Source organism: Ursus arctos, unplaced genomic scaffold, assembly GCF_023065955.2.
Source record: "Ursus arctos isolate Adak ecotype North America unplaced genomic scaffold, UrsArc2.0 scaffold_5, whole genome shotgun sequence".
In the NCBI taxonomy this organism is placed as follows: Eukaryota; Metazoa; Chordata; class Mammalia; order Carnivora; family Ursidae; genus Ursus; species Ursus arctos.
Window position 1 is genome coordinate 30,470,251 of NW_026623067.1, and position 16,994 is coordinate 30,487,244.

The 16,994-nt window shown below is 52.1% G+C and overlaps 1 protein-coding gene across 1 annotated transcript in view; it reads right to left on the reverse strand.

Moving 5' to 3' along the window:
• ACSL6 (acyl-CoA synthetase long chain family member 6) overlaps positions 1-16,994 on the reverse strand; it is a 61,051-nt gene that overhangs the window by 23,244 nt on the left and 20,813 nt on the right. The window contains exons 6-13 of the mRNA XM_026507907.4: positions 16,474-16,573; positions 15,745-15,923; positions 14,686-14,718; positions 13,364-13,415; positions 4,912-4,985; positions 3,241-3,318; positions 1,440-1,574; positions 898-1,032 (exon numbers count right to left, since the gene is read on the reverse strand). Of these exons, the coding sequence (XP_026363692.2) occupies positions 898-1,032; positions 1,440-1,574; positions 3,241-3,318; positions 4,912-4,985; positions 13,364-13,415; positions 14,686-14,718; positions 15,745-15,923; positions 16,474-16,573 (786 nt within the window). The remainder of the gene's footprint in view (positions 1-897; positions 1,033-1,439; positions 1,575-3,240; positions 3,319-4,911; positions 4,986-13,363; positions 13,416-14,685; positions 14,719-15,744; positions 15,924-16,473; positions 16,574-16,994) is intronic.

Below are 16,994 nucleotides of genomic sequence, written 5' to 3' on the forward strand. Positions count from 1 at the left end.
GAGCTGAAGAAGTCCCTTCTCCTTTCAAACGAATTAACCCAATCAGCTTTGCAACTCGACCCACAATATGGCCAACTCCTCTGTGTCTTTGGAGGTAAGTGCCATTAATCTGTGTACTATTCTATAGTTTTGGCTTTCCCTTCCTTAAAATGCGCAGCTTTTCCCTCACTCTCCCATCATTTGCAAGCAGCCAAAACAATTACTTAGGACAATTTCTCCCCACTTCCATCGTAATGGCATAGCCTTTTCTCATTTATAAATCAATACCATGCTCTGCTCTATTTACTATGCACAGCAGAGGACAAAGGATTCTTCAAGCACTTTGCTTCTGTAAGTTGAGCCAAGAGAATTTAAATATTAATTGTCTTAGCTAAAAATAGAGTAGTAAGAAAAAAATAAGTAACGCTACTAATTAGCTGCAAATTCCTTGGGTAATACAGAGCTTGAAAACTTACGTGGGGATACAGAAGTGAGTAATTCATGATTGGTCCAGTCTGGAAGAGGCTGAAGGGACAGGAAATAGGAAGGGAAAGGAAGATTCTTGGCCTCCTGACTAGAACCTACTGCTGCTGGAAAGCCAGCATGGCCAGGACTAAAGGTTGGGGCAAGAGAAACTTTAGGCCGTAGGAGCTCCTGATGGACCTGACCACCCGAGGGCAAAGTTGCCCCAATGTCTATGGAGACCAAGGGACCTACTTTCCAGAAGTCCTTGCTGGTTGCCTCTTGGCAAGTACCACACACATCCGAATAATAAAAATGAGTCCTTTAATATTTCAATGGTAGCTGAAACTTTGATTTCATGAGCAAATGAGTTATTTTATAAGATTAGAGGCCACTGGAATAAGCTTCTCAAATTCTTCTCTAATGCCACTTGGGAGTCACTTGTTCATTTCTTACCTGAATCTTATTAAAGAAGAGTTCATCCCAGATACTATCATTCCTGATGATTCCACTCCGGACCTCAGCCTGTTTACGCTTTGCTGCAAACTCCAGGAGCCAGCGCTTTAATGGTGTGTCTGCCTGGCTGAAGATCTGAGGAACAGAAGTTGGAACGAGCTGTCGGGCCTGCGTGCACTACCTCTAGACAGACACCACCCCCAAGCCCCCCAGGACGGAGACCCAGCCTGACCAACAGAGAAGCCATGCTCCATTTTGCCTCTGCAGGAGATCAGTGGATGTGTGACACCCAGCTAAAGGTTAACCAGTGTCTGGTCATGTTGTGGGGATAGAAATTCCTGAAGAAAAAATATCTTTAAATAGGGTTTTAGGGAATTGGAAAAAAACAGGAGAAGGAAGGTGAGAGCAAAGGAATACAAGAGAGAAGGCAACTTCTAGGACCTGAGGGAGGGGGCGTGGCAAGCCCGCCTAGGGCTCCAGACCCTGTCCGGACAAGCAGATACCCCACCTCAGCCTGGTCAGAGACTCCTTATGGGGCTTACCTTGTCATACATCCGGTTCAGCAATCGAGGGACCACAGGGAAGATGGTGGGGCGCAGAGCCTTCATGTCATCTGAGAGGAGACGGATGTCTCCCTGGAAGAAGCCAACACGTCCCCCATGGCAGTAGACAACAGACTGGAGGGAGAGGAGAGGAAGGGAGGAGTCCCTCAGGGTGGTCACTCCTGGCTGCGGTCCAAAGCTCTGCCCTACATGGAGGGCGCCCATGACCCCCTAACCCAGCTCTGGCTGCTGCCATGAGACACTCAAGAATACCATCTGGGATGCCCCCCTTCCCACTAAGTCCCACTCAGGCATGGGGTGAAGCAGCAGGAGACGGAGTGGGATCCTGGGCCTTTGGGAGATGCCAGGGCAGCCAGTCTCATTGGTGTCTACTCCATGCTCGACTCCCAAGCCCTGAGCAAGGACCTCCCTGGGGACTCGGGTCTCTGAGCTGTACTGCACCCTATCAACAGGTCTGCTCCAGGTCTGTGGAATTCCCCCAGGGACACCTCAGCAACTCTGGAAGGGTGTGCAGGGCCCATGAGTCCTGTGAGACATTGTTAATGTTGGCTGTGCATGTTGTTCGGTGGGGGACCAATTCGGGGGGGGGGGGCTGGCTGGTTCTTAATGGGTTTAGGAATATGTTTGGGGCCTAACACATGCTCCTTTCTTTAACGCTCATAGCAACGCTACAAGTGAGGCAGCATTTCTATCTCCATTTTACAGGCGAGGGATGCAAAACTCAGAGAGGGAAAGGGACTTGCCCAGAATCACAAAACTAGTTCATAGTAATGAACTATGGCATTCTAATCCAGGTCTGAAAAGCTGGAAAGCATGCCCTAATATAACCAGCTCTCCCCCAAGCAAGATGGGAGAGGCTTAGAAGACACAGCTTAGGGGAGCCTGGGTGACTCCACCAGTTAAGCATCTGCGTTTGGCTCAGGTCATGATCACAGGGTCCTGGGATGGAGCCCCACATAGGACACCCTGCTCAGTGGGGAGTCTGCGTCTCCCTCTCCCTCTCCCTCTGCCACTCCCCCTGCTTGTGCTCTCTTGTTCTCTCTCTCTCAAATAAATAAATAAATAAAATTAAAAAAAGAAAGATACAGCTTATTCATAAGCTGGTTCCCTGAATGACACATGCATGGAAAATTCTTTGTTCCCACAAACTTATATGGACTCCCCCTACTCCCTCTGCACCCCCACAAGGCCTGTCTCAGGGCGAATCATAATGCCAGTCCCATCTCCAGAGCAAGGGGTCATGGCAGTTTGATTCCCCAACTCCACTGTCTTGTTTTCCTTTCCGGGAGTTCATGAGTTCTGTAAGTTATGGTATATAAGTGTCGCGGCATAAGTGGAACCATAGTGCATGGAGTGTGAAGGCAAAAATGCTTCTGCAAAGCTGTGATCCTCTCTGAGCACGGGCCATCCGCTGGGGCTTCTCTCTGCTGAGGTACACCCACAGGTAAGACAAGGCAGGCCTGGGGTCATCCCTGGAATCTCCCCAGGAGGGATAGGTCGGGAGGCCAAGGTCCCCCGACCCCTGTGGTACCTTCCAAGGACAGGGCAGTTTAGTTCTACTTCACGGCACCAGAGACAAAGTGACACCTTGCTAGGGTTCTGGGTTCTGGGCACAGACCGTGCCTCCCTGGAGCCAGGGCCTTACCTGCACCATTCGCTCAAACATGTGTGCTAAAGGCAAATAGGAAACGTGCACATCCGCACAAGTGGGAGCCCACTGACTCTGTAAGAAAACAGAAGGAGCCCAGGCAAGGCCCGGTCAGTCAGGTGGGCGTCTTACCTGGATTACTCTCTCAAACATGTGAGCCAGAGGCAGGAAGGAGATGAGCACATCGTCCTGTCTCGGAAAGATCACTTTCTGCAGGTGACGGGCATGGGAGACAGAAAGGAAAGAAACACTGACAGGAAGACGACAAGAGAGTCATAAAACAATACAGAGAAAATGGTCCTGGAGGGGCGAACAGGAAGAGGGGAAGGGAAATGGAGGGGGGGGCAGGGGGACAGAGAGAGAGGTGAGATGAGAGAGAGAGAGAGAAAGTGTGAGAGAGAGAGAGAGGAAGATGAGAGGCGCAGGAAGGAGAGAGGGAGAGAGAGACAGGGCAGCGTAGGAGGCCAAGTGTTAGGGCGCAGCCAGTGGGTCTAGGTTATCTGCAGAAGCAAAAAGCCCAGTGAAGCACACATAAACCAGCAGAGTCGAGCTCCGCAGGGAAGTCTCCTCCAGGGCCAGGCCCCGCTTCGCCATCTCCCTGGGCCACCTGGGCAGGGAGTCCAAGGGGCTCGGCTTGTAGACACTTTCTAGTCCTTCTTCCGGAAACGGGACCCGAGGAACCCTCGGTCTACATCAGCTGTGGCTGGGGTAGAAGCCCCAGGCAAACAGATGGCTGAGCCAGGCCTCACTAGCCATGCCCTGGGGACAGGGCTGGTAGGGGAGGCTGAGAAGGAGCCCTGCTGTGGCGCCCCGCCCATGACACACATGGCGGACTGACCTCAGGGACAGGGGCTGCTCCGGCTGGGGGTCGAGGGGGGGCTACACAAGGCCTGCGCTCAGGGGCGGGCCGGGCCCTCGGGAGCTCTCCTTTGCTGGCCTCCCCTGCCCCCCACCCTAGCACAGGGCCTCCGTTCTCCTGGGCTGGCTTTTGAACAAGTCTGGACAAGCCCTGGGAACCTGGCTTATGGCTCCTGACACGGGTTCAACCACCAACAGTCTCTCACCATCTTCTACCAAAATCTATCAGTGTTTGGGGGGCTTATAATGCTCCATAACGCTGTCTGGCATGAATGCAGAGGGTGATTTTTCTCCACAGTGGAGACAAAGCCTAACTGACGTGAGAAGGAACATTCCTTTCTCCTTAAGGAAACTTGCAGGACATACGGATACTCACCACTTGTGGCAAAAACGTCCTTCTTTCTTAGCCGGTTATAAAATGCTAACATGCTTTTGTCAGGCCAAGATATCAAGCTTTTTTTTTTTTTTTTTTAACTTTAGATTTACCTTTTTAAGTACAGCCTTACAAATTAGCAGTTGCCGTTGTTGTTTCTCAGACTCTAGTAGTCCTTAAACACAAAATGACTGAATTAAGCCCTGACCTATGTGATAAACAAGTTATTAAGGATTACTTTCTAAATAAAGGTACACACAAAATCACAGATATCTCAATTTTTGCAGTTCAAAATGAAAAACAGGTTTTACATGTTGCTCCTTCTGGGATCTTAGCACTCTTAGAAATCAAACTGGCCATTTATCAGGTATGGATCATTTCAGGGTCTGGGGGTTAAAGTGTCTGTAAAAGTCTGATTGTTCTAATGACAACAGAAACTCCTGCCTGTGAAAGGCAGCTGCGATTACATCAGGGGAAGAAAAAAAAAAAAAGAAAAAGAAAACAAACAAAAAACCTCTGAGGCTTGAGGGTGTCCTCAAGAGACACCTGTTTAGCGAGTCTACTTTATTCACCTCTGTCACTTTCAGAAAGCCTGAGAAATCAGCCACCACGTTCCCATGGGTGAGCATTGCACCTTTTGGGTCCCCTGAAAAGAGAAAGCGAAAAGGCAAGTTAGCTGGAAGCTCAAGGGCCCCTCTGTGAGAAGAGTGCCCGAGGTGACAGTCCCAGACACTCAGCGCTGCCCACCCAAGCCTCTGGCCTTCATCTGCAGCCACTTCAGCGTCCTAGGCAGGTGAACGCTGGGTCAGAGACTTTCACCCTGAGGCTCCCAGCAGCTTGGGACGGGAAGGCAGGTGACACAGTCCCACAGGCAGGGTGCCTCAAGGCCTGACAGGCTGGCTACTTGCGGCCGGTGCTTCCCCTCTTCTGCCCCCCTGCGGGAGCACGCGCTCTCAGCCCCCAGTCTCCTCACATACACCTAGTACCCTGTGCTGCTCGCTGGGCTGAGCAGGTGTCGCCCCCAGAATCCAGCAGGCAGCTGTGCTGGCAGAAGACTTCCTTGCTGCATGCAGCACCTGGAAAGGCCCGAGGCTCAAGCCAGGCTACAGGAGCAGAGCACAGGGGCAGCCCCTCCTGCCTGCTTGCTGGCAGAGATGGGACACGGATATTCTCGCTTTGTCTTGATAAGACCTTTCACAACTGCTTGTAATGAAACCCAGGTCTGCTAGAATGACTCAGAAGACAGAGGCTAGGTGGAGACCCAGGGCACAAAAGGCTGGGGAGGGAGGCCAGCTGGTCACCATTTCACGTCAGGGTGGATACGACACACATCTAACCGGCCTCTTGACTCCTGGCCTTGCCCATCACTGCCAGCATTAACACAGGGAAGCCATTTCTCCTCTGTTTGATTACCTGTAAAATAGGGACAATGCCCACAACACGGGGCTTTCCAGAAGGTCTAAGGATATAATCCATGTGCAAAAGATGTTAAATTAGAAGTTTCCACTAAGGCAGCAGATACAACAACTCTGAAACTTCAAAAGTGAGGGGTCAGACCATGAGCAGAATTTACCCAGTAAATATTAAACAAACCAATATGTTAACTTTGCAACCCTCACCTAGAAAGAGGTAATAAAAGGACTAAGTGACCCGAGATAAAAACAGTATTGTAATATATGCCACCACACTGCTCACATTAAAATGTTTAATTTTATGCTACATGAACTTTACTTAAGTGGGGGGGGGGAGAAGAAGGAGAAGAAGGAGAAGGAGAAGGAGGAGGAGGAGAAAAGGAGGGAGGGGGAGGAGGAAAGTGAGGAGGGGGAGAAAAAGAGGGAGGAAGAGAAGAAGGGGCAGAAGAAGAAGAGGGAGAAGAGGAAGAAGAAGGAGGAGAGAAGGAGGAGGAAAGGGAGGAGAGAAGGAAGAGGAGGAAGGGAGGAGGGGGAAGAGGGGAGGAGAGGAGGAATGGATTTGTGAGAAGAATTTCTTCGGAGAGAGCTACACAGTTCTATAACACATCAAAATGGGGAGGAATTGGGGGGCGGTCCTCTTTCCCAATCCCAATCCCAAACCCAAACCCACGTTAACTCAGAACTCCATCATGTTCCCTGCAGCTGAGGGTCCTACTGAGAAATGTGAAAAGCATGTCTGCAAACAAATAATAAATCCCAGGGACTAGATATGGAGTTTGCAGAAGGCATGTCAGTCTGAGCAGTGGTGGTGGGAATGGTAGGTTAAAAAAGAGTCTTGTGTGCTGGCCAGTTTCCCCCTGACTCAGCAGATGCAGTCCTGTGTGCCGCAGGCAGAAGCTGAAGTGGAGGAGGGAGCGGACCACTGAGAGAACTCTGCCTGCAATTAAGACAACTCCAGAGAGTGGCCATGATGCAGACAGCAGGTTTTAAAGGTCTGCCCCAAACCATCTCTCCACTTCCCTTTCCCACTTCCTTTTTTTCCCTCCCCACTTCCACGTGGCGGGAGAGCACCCAAAGCTTCATTAGCAGCCTGGAGGAGGAGGAGGAGGCACACCAGAGCAGGAAAGGAGAGGCAGACCAGCCCGCCTGCAGCCAGCCCTGGCTGGGGAGGGAAGAAGTGGCAGCAAAGGGGTCAGATTCACATTTTGGACGGACACCTGCAGTTCTGAATTCAGACCGTCTGTGACTTACGACACCCGTGAACCTGACCGGAAAAAGGCGTGGGGTGCCCATGTTTTCATCCAGGGGCAGAAAGAGAACTATCGCCCCACTGAGCAACTTTAAAGGCACAGACAGAGCCAAAAGTCAAGTGGCTCTCATAATTCTATCCCATGTGGCCTGTGTGCTCAACTTACTGGCACTCCGTCTGTCAGACACAGGAGCATAGGAATGGCTGTGTCTCAGTCTGACCAAGACATGTGGTGGGCGGGGCTTTAACAAGTGCTCTGGCACACACACCCATACTGCAAATCACAGAGGGTTTTTTGGGGGGGACACAGAAGGTCATAGGGTTTTAATAGGTAGCTGTTAAAATATCTTTCTTTCTCTTTTTTTTTTTTTTTTAAATGAAGATCCATGGGATCTGTTTTACCTCTGCTGGTCCTTCTTTGATCCCAGCATCTTTCCTCAATCCCAAGCCCATATTCAGAAGTGTCCCTGAATCGTCTCCTATGTACAAATCCCACAGTCTCTGGGCCCACAAACTATTCTGAGAGTATCACCTGGAAATTTTTACCTGTGGATCCCCAAGTTCTGGAAGTTTCTAAGGAATACCCTCAAAATACTAGGTATGAAATCAGAACTCCCATAAAATACTATCTGATGCTGTAGAGCTTTAGATCTGCTAGCCTGGCTGACTTGCAACCTCAAGGTGGATGACTGAGAATATCAGGAGAAAGTTGTCTTCATTCATGAAAATTGTCTGAAGCCTCCATTCAGTTCAGTCCACAACACACACAATGGTAGCAGTTACTCCGTTCTGCTCAGGCAAACCTTTTTCCTCTCCCACATGATGAGAAAAGTTCGCATCTTTTAGAAACAAACCTTTGGCTCCATCTGTGCCTTTAAAGTTGCTCAGTGAAGAGGGGGCGTTCTCTTTCTGCCCCTGGATGAAAACATGGGCACCTCACGCCTTTTCTGGTCACTCTCAGGTTAGTTTCAAGGGTGTCATAAGCCACAGATGGTCTGAATTCAGAAATGCAGGTGTCCGTCCAAAATGTGAATCAGTCCACTTTGCTGCAATTTGCGCCCTCCCCAGCCAGGGCTGGCTGCAGGCCGGGTGGGTTGCCTCTCCTCTCCTGCTCTGGTGTTTCTCCTCCTCCTCCAGCTTTCTTGCAAGTATGAGTGAGGTTTTATAAACTTCTAATGAGTTATAGAATTTTTAAATATTCCCAGAAATCTTCAAATGATGTCCTTAAGTCATGGCTCGACGTGGTCCCAAAGGATGAAGGAGCAGCACATGTTGAGAACAAATCCTGGGAGAGGATGCAAGGTCCGGAGGTGAGAGGTAAGCCTTTGGAAAGTTCTGCTTGCTTCTCTGGTCCGGGACAAGTGTGTGCTTCTGGCAGTATTTCCTTCAAATGTGTTGTGGAAAACTTTCCAAGTTACTCACATGGAGGAACAGGTAAGCATTCCTCACTAGACCTGTGGCAAAGTTAAGAACCAATGTTTGCTCTGGTTCTCTCCTTTTCTGGTGCAACATGAATGGAGGTGCTGCTGCCCGGGTTCTGATATCTCAGCCGCGTGAGACCTACTGTCCCTTTCCCACCTTCTACTCACAGGTTGGCCATCCTCCCATTTATTTCCTCTCCAGCTGCTGAAGGAAAAACCTCTTTGTTTTAGATTCTGCAAATGTCATTTAGGCTTTAGCCAGTATTCCTGGGCTGGCCATCCACGGCTGATGTGCAGAAAGGCATTTCACTGGCTGAAGGTCTGCCCTGGATGGACACTGGCTCCAAGTGAGGGCAGTTATGGGGTGAAGCCGAGCTCAAGGTCTCACCTATAGGGGTGGGTTGGAGTGGGGGTGGGAGCAGTGCTGGGCCCTCCGGCTGGAAGTTCCTCTGGATGCTTGTTTCTGCTTTCACACAAAGGTGGGTTACAGAAGAGGCAGGTGACAGAAATGCTCAGGAAGTTTTATAACCCAGACAGAGTATTCATCTCCCTGCTCAAAGCCTCCCGTATCTTTAGGATTGAGCCATACTTTCATCAACCCCATACCCACCATTAAAAAAAAAAAATTTAAACAATCAGACTTGAGAGCTGCTAAGAACACAAGTAATAACTCTAATAGCAGCCAGTTACGGAGCACCCATGAATGTGGGCACTGTGCTAGGTGGGCATCTCATACATGGTAGCTCAGTTATTTCTTAAAACAGCCTATGCTGCAGATATCGGATGGCTTCATTAATTTTTTTTTTAAGATTTTTTTTTTTTTAATATATGAGAGAGAGAGCATGAGCAGGGTGGGGAATGGAGGGAGAGGGAGAAGCAAGCTCCCTGCTGAGCAGGGAGTATGAAGTGGGGCTCTATCCCAGGACCCTGGGATCACAACCTGAGCCAAAGGCAGATGCTTAACTGACTGAACCACCCAGGCACCCCATGGATGGCTTCATTTAATATCCAAGGAAGTGAGGGCTTAAGAGAGGTTAAGAAATTTTCCTAAAGCTGCACAGCAGGAGTACTGAGATATAGTTTCACGCATATGGTCACCTAAGTCTTGAACTGAATGGTGTAAAAACAAATAGGTCAAGGAGAGTATTTTCCCCCAGCTCTCACCTCCAAGCAGCCACGAATGTAAGGCTGATGGGTATCTCCACGCTCAGCTACAGGACTGCACGACTGAGCTTTCCTGGGTGTCCTCAATCAGAACAGAAGCGATGCCTCTACCCACTCTCCCTCCCTCCCCCAGGCAGGGCATGCCTCTTTGCTGGTGGCACCTGGAAGCCTCCTCCCTCCCCCAATCCAGACCAAAGCTTTGGGGGCTCGCCTCCACTGAGCAGCGCCTCCCTTTCCTCCGTCTCCAGTGGCTCTTTATCGATGTCAAGAAACACTTGCAGGGGTTTCCAAGAAAATAACAAGAGCCCCACCCCCTCCAGGCCTCTGCCAGCTTCACTCTTGCTGTCGTTCCTTCAGAGCTAATCTGTTTCTTACATAAACTCTCTCTTACAGCACAACATACATATAGTAAAGTGCCCAAATAAATGTATGGCTCACTAGATTTTTTTTTTCCAAAGTGAACTTACCTGTGCAATCAGCACCAGGTCAAGACACAGAACATCAGTATTCCAGGGCACCAGTATCCTGGAAGGCAACCGTTAGCCTGACTTCTAAAACCGTAGACTGGTTGATTATGTTTGTAATTTTGTATCAGAGAAATCACGCAATCTTTTGTGCTGCTTTCTTTCACTCAACATACAGTGAGACAGAATGTTCTTAGAGGTATACTGTTCTATCACTGATGGGCACTGGAGTTGTTTCCAGATTTGGACTATCCACACAGCGAGGTCATGAAAGTTCTGGAGCATGCCTTTTGGTGACACGGCCAAGCTTCTTGAAAAAATTGTCCACACCTGTTGAAGTGACATCCTCACCTCCCATTCACTCCTCATTCCACTGCCGTCAGCTTCTGCGTCCAGTCTCCACTCCATGATCAGCCTTTGCCAAGAGCACCAGCCAGTGTTTCCGCGGCGGTGTCCTATGGGTACGGCTCAGCCACCAGACGGCGCTGACAGATTCTATTCTCCTCTAGCATCTCCGGCGGCACCTGCTCAGCCTCCAGTGGAAACTCCGGCCCCCATCACTCCTCTCCCGCTGGGGCTTCCAGGCCCTGCCCCCAGACTGCTATTCCCTCACTCAACTCTCCCTCAAAGCAACATTTTCCTTCTTGCAGCCCATCCTCTGCACACGCTGTTCACCCTGCTGAGAATGCCCTTCCTCCTATTCTCCTCCAGTTACCAACCTTTCAGGACTCCGCTCAGATGGACTTCCTCTGGGAATCCTTTCCATCCTGCTCTTCCCACCTCTTGGTGGCCTAGTGCTCCAGGCACCCTGGGACGTGGACCCTCAAAGCAGTGACCACATTGTAGCAAACTGTTAGGTGACGTGAGCTGTGAGCTCACGAAGACAGGGCTCTGGCTTTTGCATCCCAGTGACCTCAGCCCGCAGCACTGAGTCTGATGCATAGTGGATGTTCCCTAAATGAGCTGAATGAGTCAATCTACATAAAGTAGAAAAAGAATGCTAAAAACATATAGATTAAGAAGGGTATGTTTTAAAAGACCATTATATTTGCTTCTCTGGGAAGAGAGGGTACATGTTCTCATAGGATACATCTTAATTATCATTCCTGGGGCCCAATTACCCAAACTGGGCTATATATAACACCCACGAATTATCTTTGCTGGGTGAGAGGGGGTGTCAGATTCCAGTCCAGCTAGTAGTCATTTTATGAACTATGAACAACCAACCCACATACCCACCCAGTAGCCATCCCAGAGTACAGGCAAATCCCAAGCTCTCACCTCCTCCAGCGCCTTCTTGGCCTGACTACAGGCTCCAAAGCACTGGCTTATTCTAGGAATTTCCACAGATGTTTCCATCACACACCAAGAAGAAAATCTTCCCAGAATGATTCCAGATTCATGAACCAAATGTCAGGTTTAGATCATGTTTTCCATCTCTCCCCACGGAAAGAACAGTGTGGCTCTCCATGAAGCTGGGAGCCAAGACGCTCAGTATGGAAAGGAAGCTGAATCCGGGGCTGTGAGGCTGAGGACAGGCAAGGCTGGTGTGCTCGACAACAGAATGGCTACGAGGGGCACGACACACAGGCTCAGGCAAACGCTAAGGAAATCCAAGTACAGCCAGGCAGGGTGATGAGAGGTGTGTGTGATCGTCCAGCTCTGCCCTGGCACCAGCAACACCTCTAGAGTGGGAGGCTTGGGCACTAAATCACCACTTGTTGGCCATGCTCCGTACGTCCCATTTCCACCACACAGAGCCTGGGCAGGACGGCTTAGCTTCCAACTGTGACTTCACCGTCTGGGAAAGCACTAGACATGAGGCCTGCTCTCTCCAGCTGGGTGACAGCACATTTCTGCCTGGCAAAGTTCTTTTCCAGATACGGGGGCAACATCATTTCAACAACATGAAAAGCCTAGGGGCACGCTCAAAGGGCAAGGGTCCAAAGCTAAAGGCCACAGTAGTAACGTGCCCCTCAGACCAGGCTGGAGAGACAGGTCACCAAAAGTTCATGTCATGAAACTCATGACAAAGAATGATACAAACCTGAAGGGATTTTTGAACTCTGGGTTGAATCTAGATGTCAGCTCCTGGAGAGCAAGCGCTATGTTATTTCTTTTCCGACAAAAATTAGCAGTATGGTGGGAACCCTCAAACCCACTGAGTTAATGACAGAACTCCATCTGGATCCAACAAACCACATTTATCATGGTCCGTCCTCACGGAGAGCCCTGCTTACGGGGCTGGTCAGACAGAGGCCATGTCTATGGAAAGCATCGGAAGCCCCGGATTCACTGCCCACCCCACCAAGAGCTATCACCAAGGCAGGCCAGTCCTCAGTCTGGAAAAAGAAGTCTGGAAACTCCTTGCCCATTCAGGGAAAAGACAAGCAACTTCCCAAGTTCACAGATGAGAAGGAGCAGCAAATGGGAAGAGCGCTGGGCGGGGGGTTGCAGGAGCAGGGCCCGAGGCCCCACCTCCACTTGCTGTTGGTGTCTACCGGGCCAGCCCCCCACAGCCGCTGGCCTCACAGGTCGTGCTGAGGCCTGAGCAGCTCAGTGACTGGGTCACAGGGCACTGCAGACTGTGAAGTGCTGTGCCTGTGACCGTGCTCCTCATGTGCATTCTGACCCACCCCCCTGCCTTGGGCAGCCTGCCTCGGCTGTCCCTGCTAACGCTGCCGTGTGCACTCCTCTGTCGGAACCAGGCACGGGGGGCGTCACTTCTGCTTGACCTTGGCCCAACAGCCATGCACACAGCACAGCAGCCCCACCCCACAGAGCCTTTGCACTGCCTTTTCATACACCATCCCTCTCCTCTTCAGCACTTTTCACGCCCTCATCCCAGGTGAGAAGCTGGGCAGAGTGGTGGCAGCAAGGTTACGTGACTGGCTCGCAGCTCCCTAGCAAGTGGTGGGAGCGGGACTCAAATCGAGGCTCTCCGACACCAAACCCCACACTTCCTCCTTTGTCCCCGACACAAAGGCCAGGCAGGGGCAGGAAGCAGAGGGGTGAGAGATGCTTCTCAGAGAGGGATGCTGTGACTCGGCTCCCTGGCCCTCCTCTGGCCCAGGTGTCAAGGAATGGCGAGTCGCCACCCAGCACCTCCCAGGCCACCCTGTCCATCCACGTCCAGCCACCTGTGCTGCCTCCTGCTGGGCACTGGGAGTGGCAGGAGGAGCCGTCATCTGGAGCCAGGCACAGGAAAGGCTCAGCCATGCCACGAAGGGCACCAGAGACCCCTGCATCCACCCCACCAAGGCCGCCAGAGGCTACAGGTGGCCCCGGCTGGTGATCTGGGCACCTCTGCTCACCTGTTGTGCCGCTTGTGAAACACACAATGGAGAGGTCGCTGGGCTTCGGGGGCTGCAGAGTTGAGAAGAGGTGTGAGTTAAAGGGACCCAGTGTGGCCAGCCAGGGCCCAAGACCCCCAGACCCCTCTACCAGCTAGCCCTTCTGTGCCTTGTGTGCTATGGGTCCGTGCACACGCCCTGCATGCTGCAGTCAGAATGGCGGGCTGGCACATCCCCAGGAAAGGGGAGGAGAGGCTGAGGAAACCTAATGGGGGCTTGGACATCCATCTGTCCCACTAACCTCTCACCTGCATCTGCTGCCTCCCCGACTTGAATGTGAGCTCAATTCTAGGTGGGATTGGGCTGCAGGGGCCACATCTAGGCCTGTACCAGAGACCTCACCTTTCTAGGGGATGTGACCCAGTGCCATCCTTCCTTCCCACCTTCTCCCAAATGTCTGCGGTTGGGCTTGGGAGCAGAATGCATGGCCCAGGAATTGAGCTTCCCACTGTGTCAGCATGACTGCTCTGCGTCAGGCCCTTGCCCCGGCACAGGGCACATAGTCCTGGGGTCACCGGGAGGAGCCTCGCACACCTGCTCCTGTGCAGAGGAGGTGACACGAGTTGAGACTGAGGGATAAGCCAGATCCCTCCAGACCAACGGAGGGTGGGCTCTGGGAAAGGAACTAGCCTGGTCACTGGCGGAGGCACAAGAGGCAAGGGCACGCCCAGGGGTCAGAGAACGGCACTACGGCTGGCGCATTATGTGCGGGAGGTGGGGACTTCCCAGAGCCACCCACGAAGGGCCAGCCCATGTACGAGAAAGCTCAGGGACCAGCAAGAAGAAGAGAAAGGGCTGAGCTGGAGGGAGGGCTGGGGGTGAGAGGCCTTGTAAGCAAGCTTAAAACCCCCACAGGGCCTTCCCAGGGCCAGTGACCATCACTGGTGACTCAACCCCAGGCAGTTATCAGTTGGGGGTGACACACAGAAAACATCATAAAGCAAAGATGAACAGAGACAGCTTCGGCTCACCCCATCCTTACAGAGTTCCACTACCGTCAAAGAAAAACATAAACCTTCCCAAAGAAAAGGCTTCTGGAGAAGCAAGCGTGGCCAGGATTGGCTGCTGGCCTCCACACCTGACTCCTGTTCAGGTCCCTCTCTAGACCCTCAGCCACAGAAGTCCTGGCGCCCTGAGCGGGCAGTCCCCGAGCGGCTCAGGGCAGTTGCTTATCAACACAGTGGTGCTGCTCTGACCTCCTATCAAGCCCCGGGAAGGGGTCTGTGAGGATCAGCCCTGTACTGCGTCCTGCTCAACAAAGACCTACTGGCAGATGAGCTTACCACGGGAGCGTGATGATTCTGTTGGCCACACTCCTGGAAGAGAAAAATACTATTTTTAAACGTTCAAAAGTTCTTATCAGTCAAAGCAAGTGAAGAAAAAAAAATCAAAACAAACTCAGCCTAGTATGCCTTGCTCTTGTGCCGAGTCTAGAGTTCAGCATTCCCCGTCCAGACGTAGCCCATGTGGAGAAACCACGAGTGGCCTCTCCTCAAATACACATCCAGGCCTGGGCCACCCCACACATTACAGACAAGGGGCCCGAGGCCCAGGGAAAGGCGAGGCAACCTGCACATGCACAGTGGGGGACACGGCTCGAGGTGCCCATCCCGACAAACGCTCAGGACAGAGGGGCTAGGAGGCCTGGACTTCCAGATAAATGGTCAGGGGTGGAGGGGCAGATGGGGGTTGCCAGCATAAATTTGGCCCCAAAAAACCATGGAAGGGTGCAAATGCACAGGCATTACAAGTATAATTCAGAATGGCAGGCATGCACGAGGACAAGGGGAGAGCCCGGGAGCCTATGTCCAGGGAGGGACAGTGGGGGTTAGTAGCTAGTGAGCAGGGCGTGAGGCCCTGGAGGCCAGGATGGCCTGTGTCACTCTAGCAGGCCACAAGCTGCCATGAAACTGACATCCCCAGGAAGGTCATGCACAGAAAAACTCATTCTGGGGACACTGGGAGTCTCGGACACATTGAAAGAACCTCTCAAAGACTCCTGGACCTCCCATCCATAGTCCTCAGGTTCAGACAGGCTGGGAAAAAGGCAGCCCCAGAGGCCACGTGAGTCACTCTGGGGCAGGCTGGTACCACCACCCACCTGCTGGGGCCTATGTCATTACCTGCCAGCCAACGGAGCCTGTCGCCTAGAGGACACCTATGGGCAACTCCCCCCCACCCCCAACTGCCAGCCCTTGTGAAGCCTGCCCTGTTTCAACCCTGACACACCCTGATGACCTAAGACATACACCCCAGGGCAGGAGAGGGGCGGATAACCAACAGCTCCAGCTCGGCGGCCGACCAGCTGTGGCCCAGGATGCAGCCCAGAAGCAGAGCCTCACCTCCACAGCCTGCATGGACTTAATGACCACCCCACACTCCTGCCCTCTGTCTCTCAGAGCTTCCTCGAACGGTTCCATGACGATGATGAGCTTGAGCCCTGGAGTCTCCTTCCTCTCCACATGTTCCAGCAGAAGCACGGCCTTCTGAGGTTTATCCACCACCACGGTGCTGATGTCGGCTGAGAGGGAAAGTCAGGCTGTGTGGGCACGGGCTGTGACCGTGGGTGCCCGTGCCAGGCAGCAGAACCATGGGCTGTGGGTGCCTGAGCTTGTGTATAAATAAATGCGTTAAGACAGGCCATGTGTTTGTATAGAGCGGAAAGTGCAGGGAGCTTGGGGGAAGCCAAGAACAAAAGGCCAAGGAATCTCCTAGAGCAGATTCCAAGCATTCCTTTGCTCCAGGCTTAGGCTCCATAATCTCAGGTCTGCTGGAGCTATTTGCCACGCCCACCCCTGCCCCTGGGCATCTGCCCCAAGCTGTATTAAGCCTCAGGGGGTTGGAAGCCTGTGTGGGATTGGGGCAGAGGCTCCCTTCATGATAGCCAGGCCCCGCAGAAGGGGCATTTAGGTGAAGTCCAACTGGGGAAAGCCAACTCAGGGGCCAAAGTGGAGAATGTTCTTTGAGAAGGGAAGCGAAGTGCTTATTAGTGTCAGACAATTAGTATAACCTGAGAGGTGGGGATCTGGAGGGCTGGCTGCCAGTGGCAAGAGGCGGATGTGGTGGCTCACCTGTCCTGATGATGTAGAGGATAGCACCAGGGCCCAGGGTGTCATAGAGCGGGACCACCACCATAGAATACGTGTAGCAGGCAAGCTCCGCGATGATCCACTATGGAGACACACAGGTCTGGGCTTGGGGCAACACAGAGCAGATAGGAGGGCTATGCCCAGGCAACCAGGGTGCTTGTTCTGGGTCCTACCGAGAAGGTTCTGTTCTGGCCCTCTCCATGTGGCAAGGCATCAATGAAGCTAACTGGTTGTGCCTGCTTACCCACAGCCTTCTAGATCATGCATGCCCCAGGCCTACTCCAAACAGCCCCAAGCCTACTTAAAGGGCTTGCATGGCCTTCTTCCCTGGGTCCTTCTTCCCACATGGCTCAGGGAACAGCTGTTTGTGAGGCTTGCTGGTGTGGATGGAGTTTGGCTGGGATGTCCACTCCTGATTAGAGGCAAAGCCAAGGAACTGGAGGGGGGGCATGGACCAAGTGTATCCATTTTTCCTCTTGTCCCAGACCCTACAAATAGTAGGA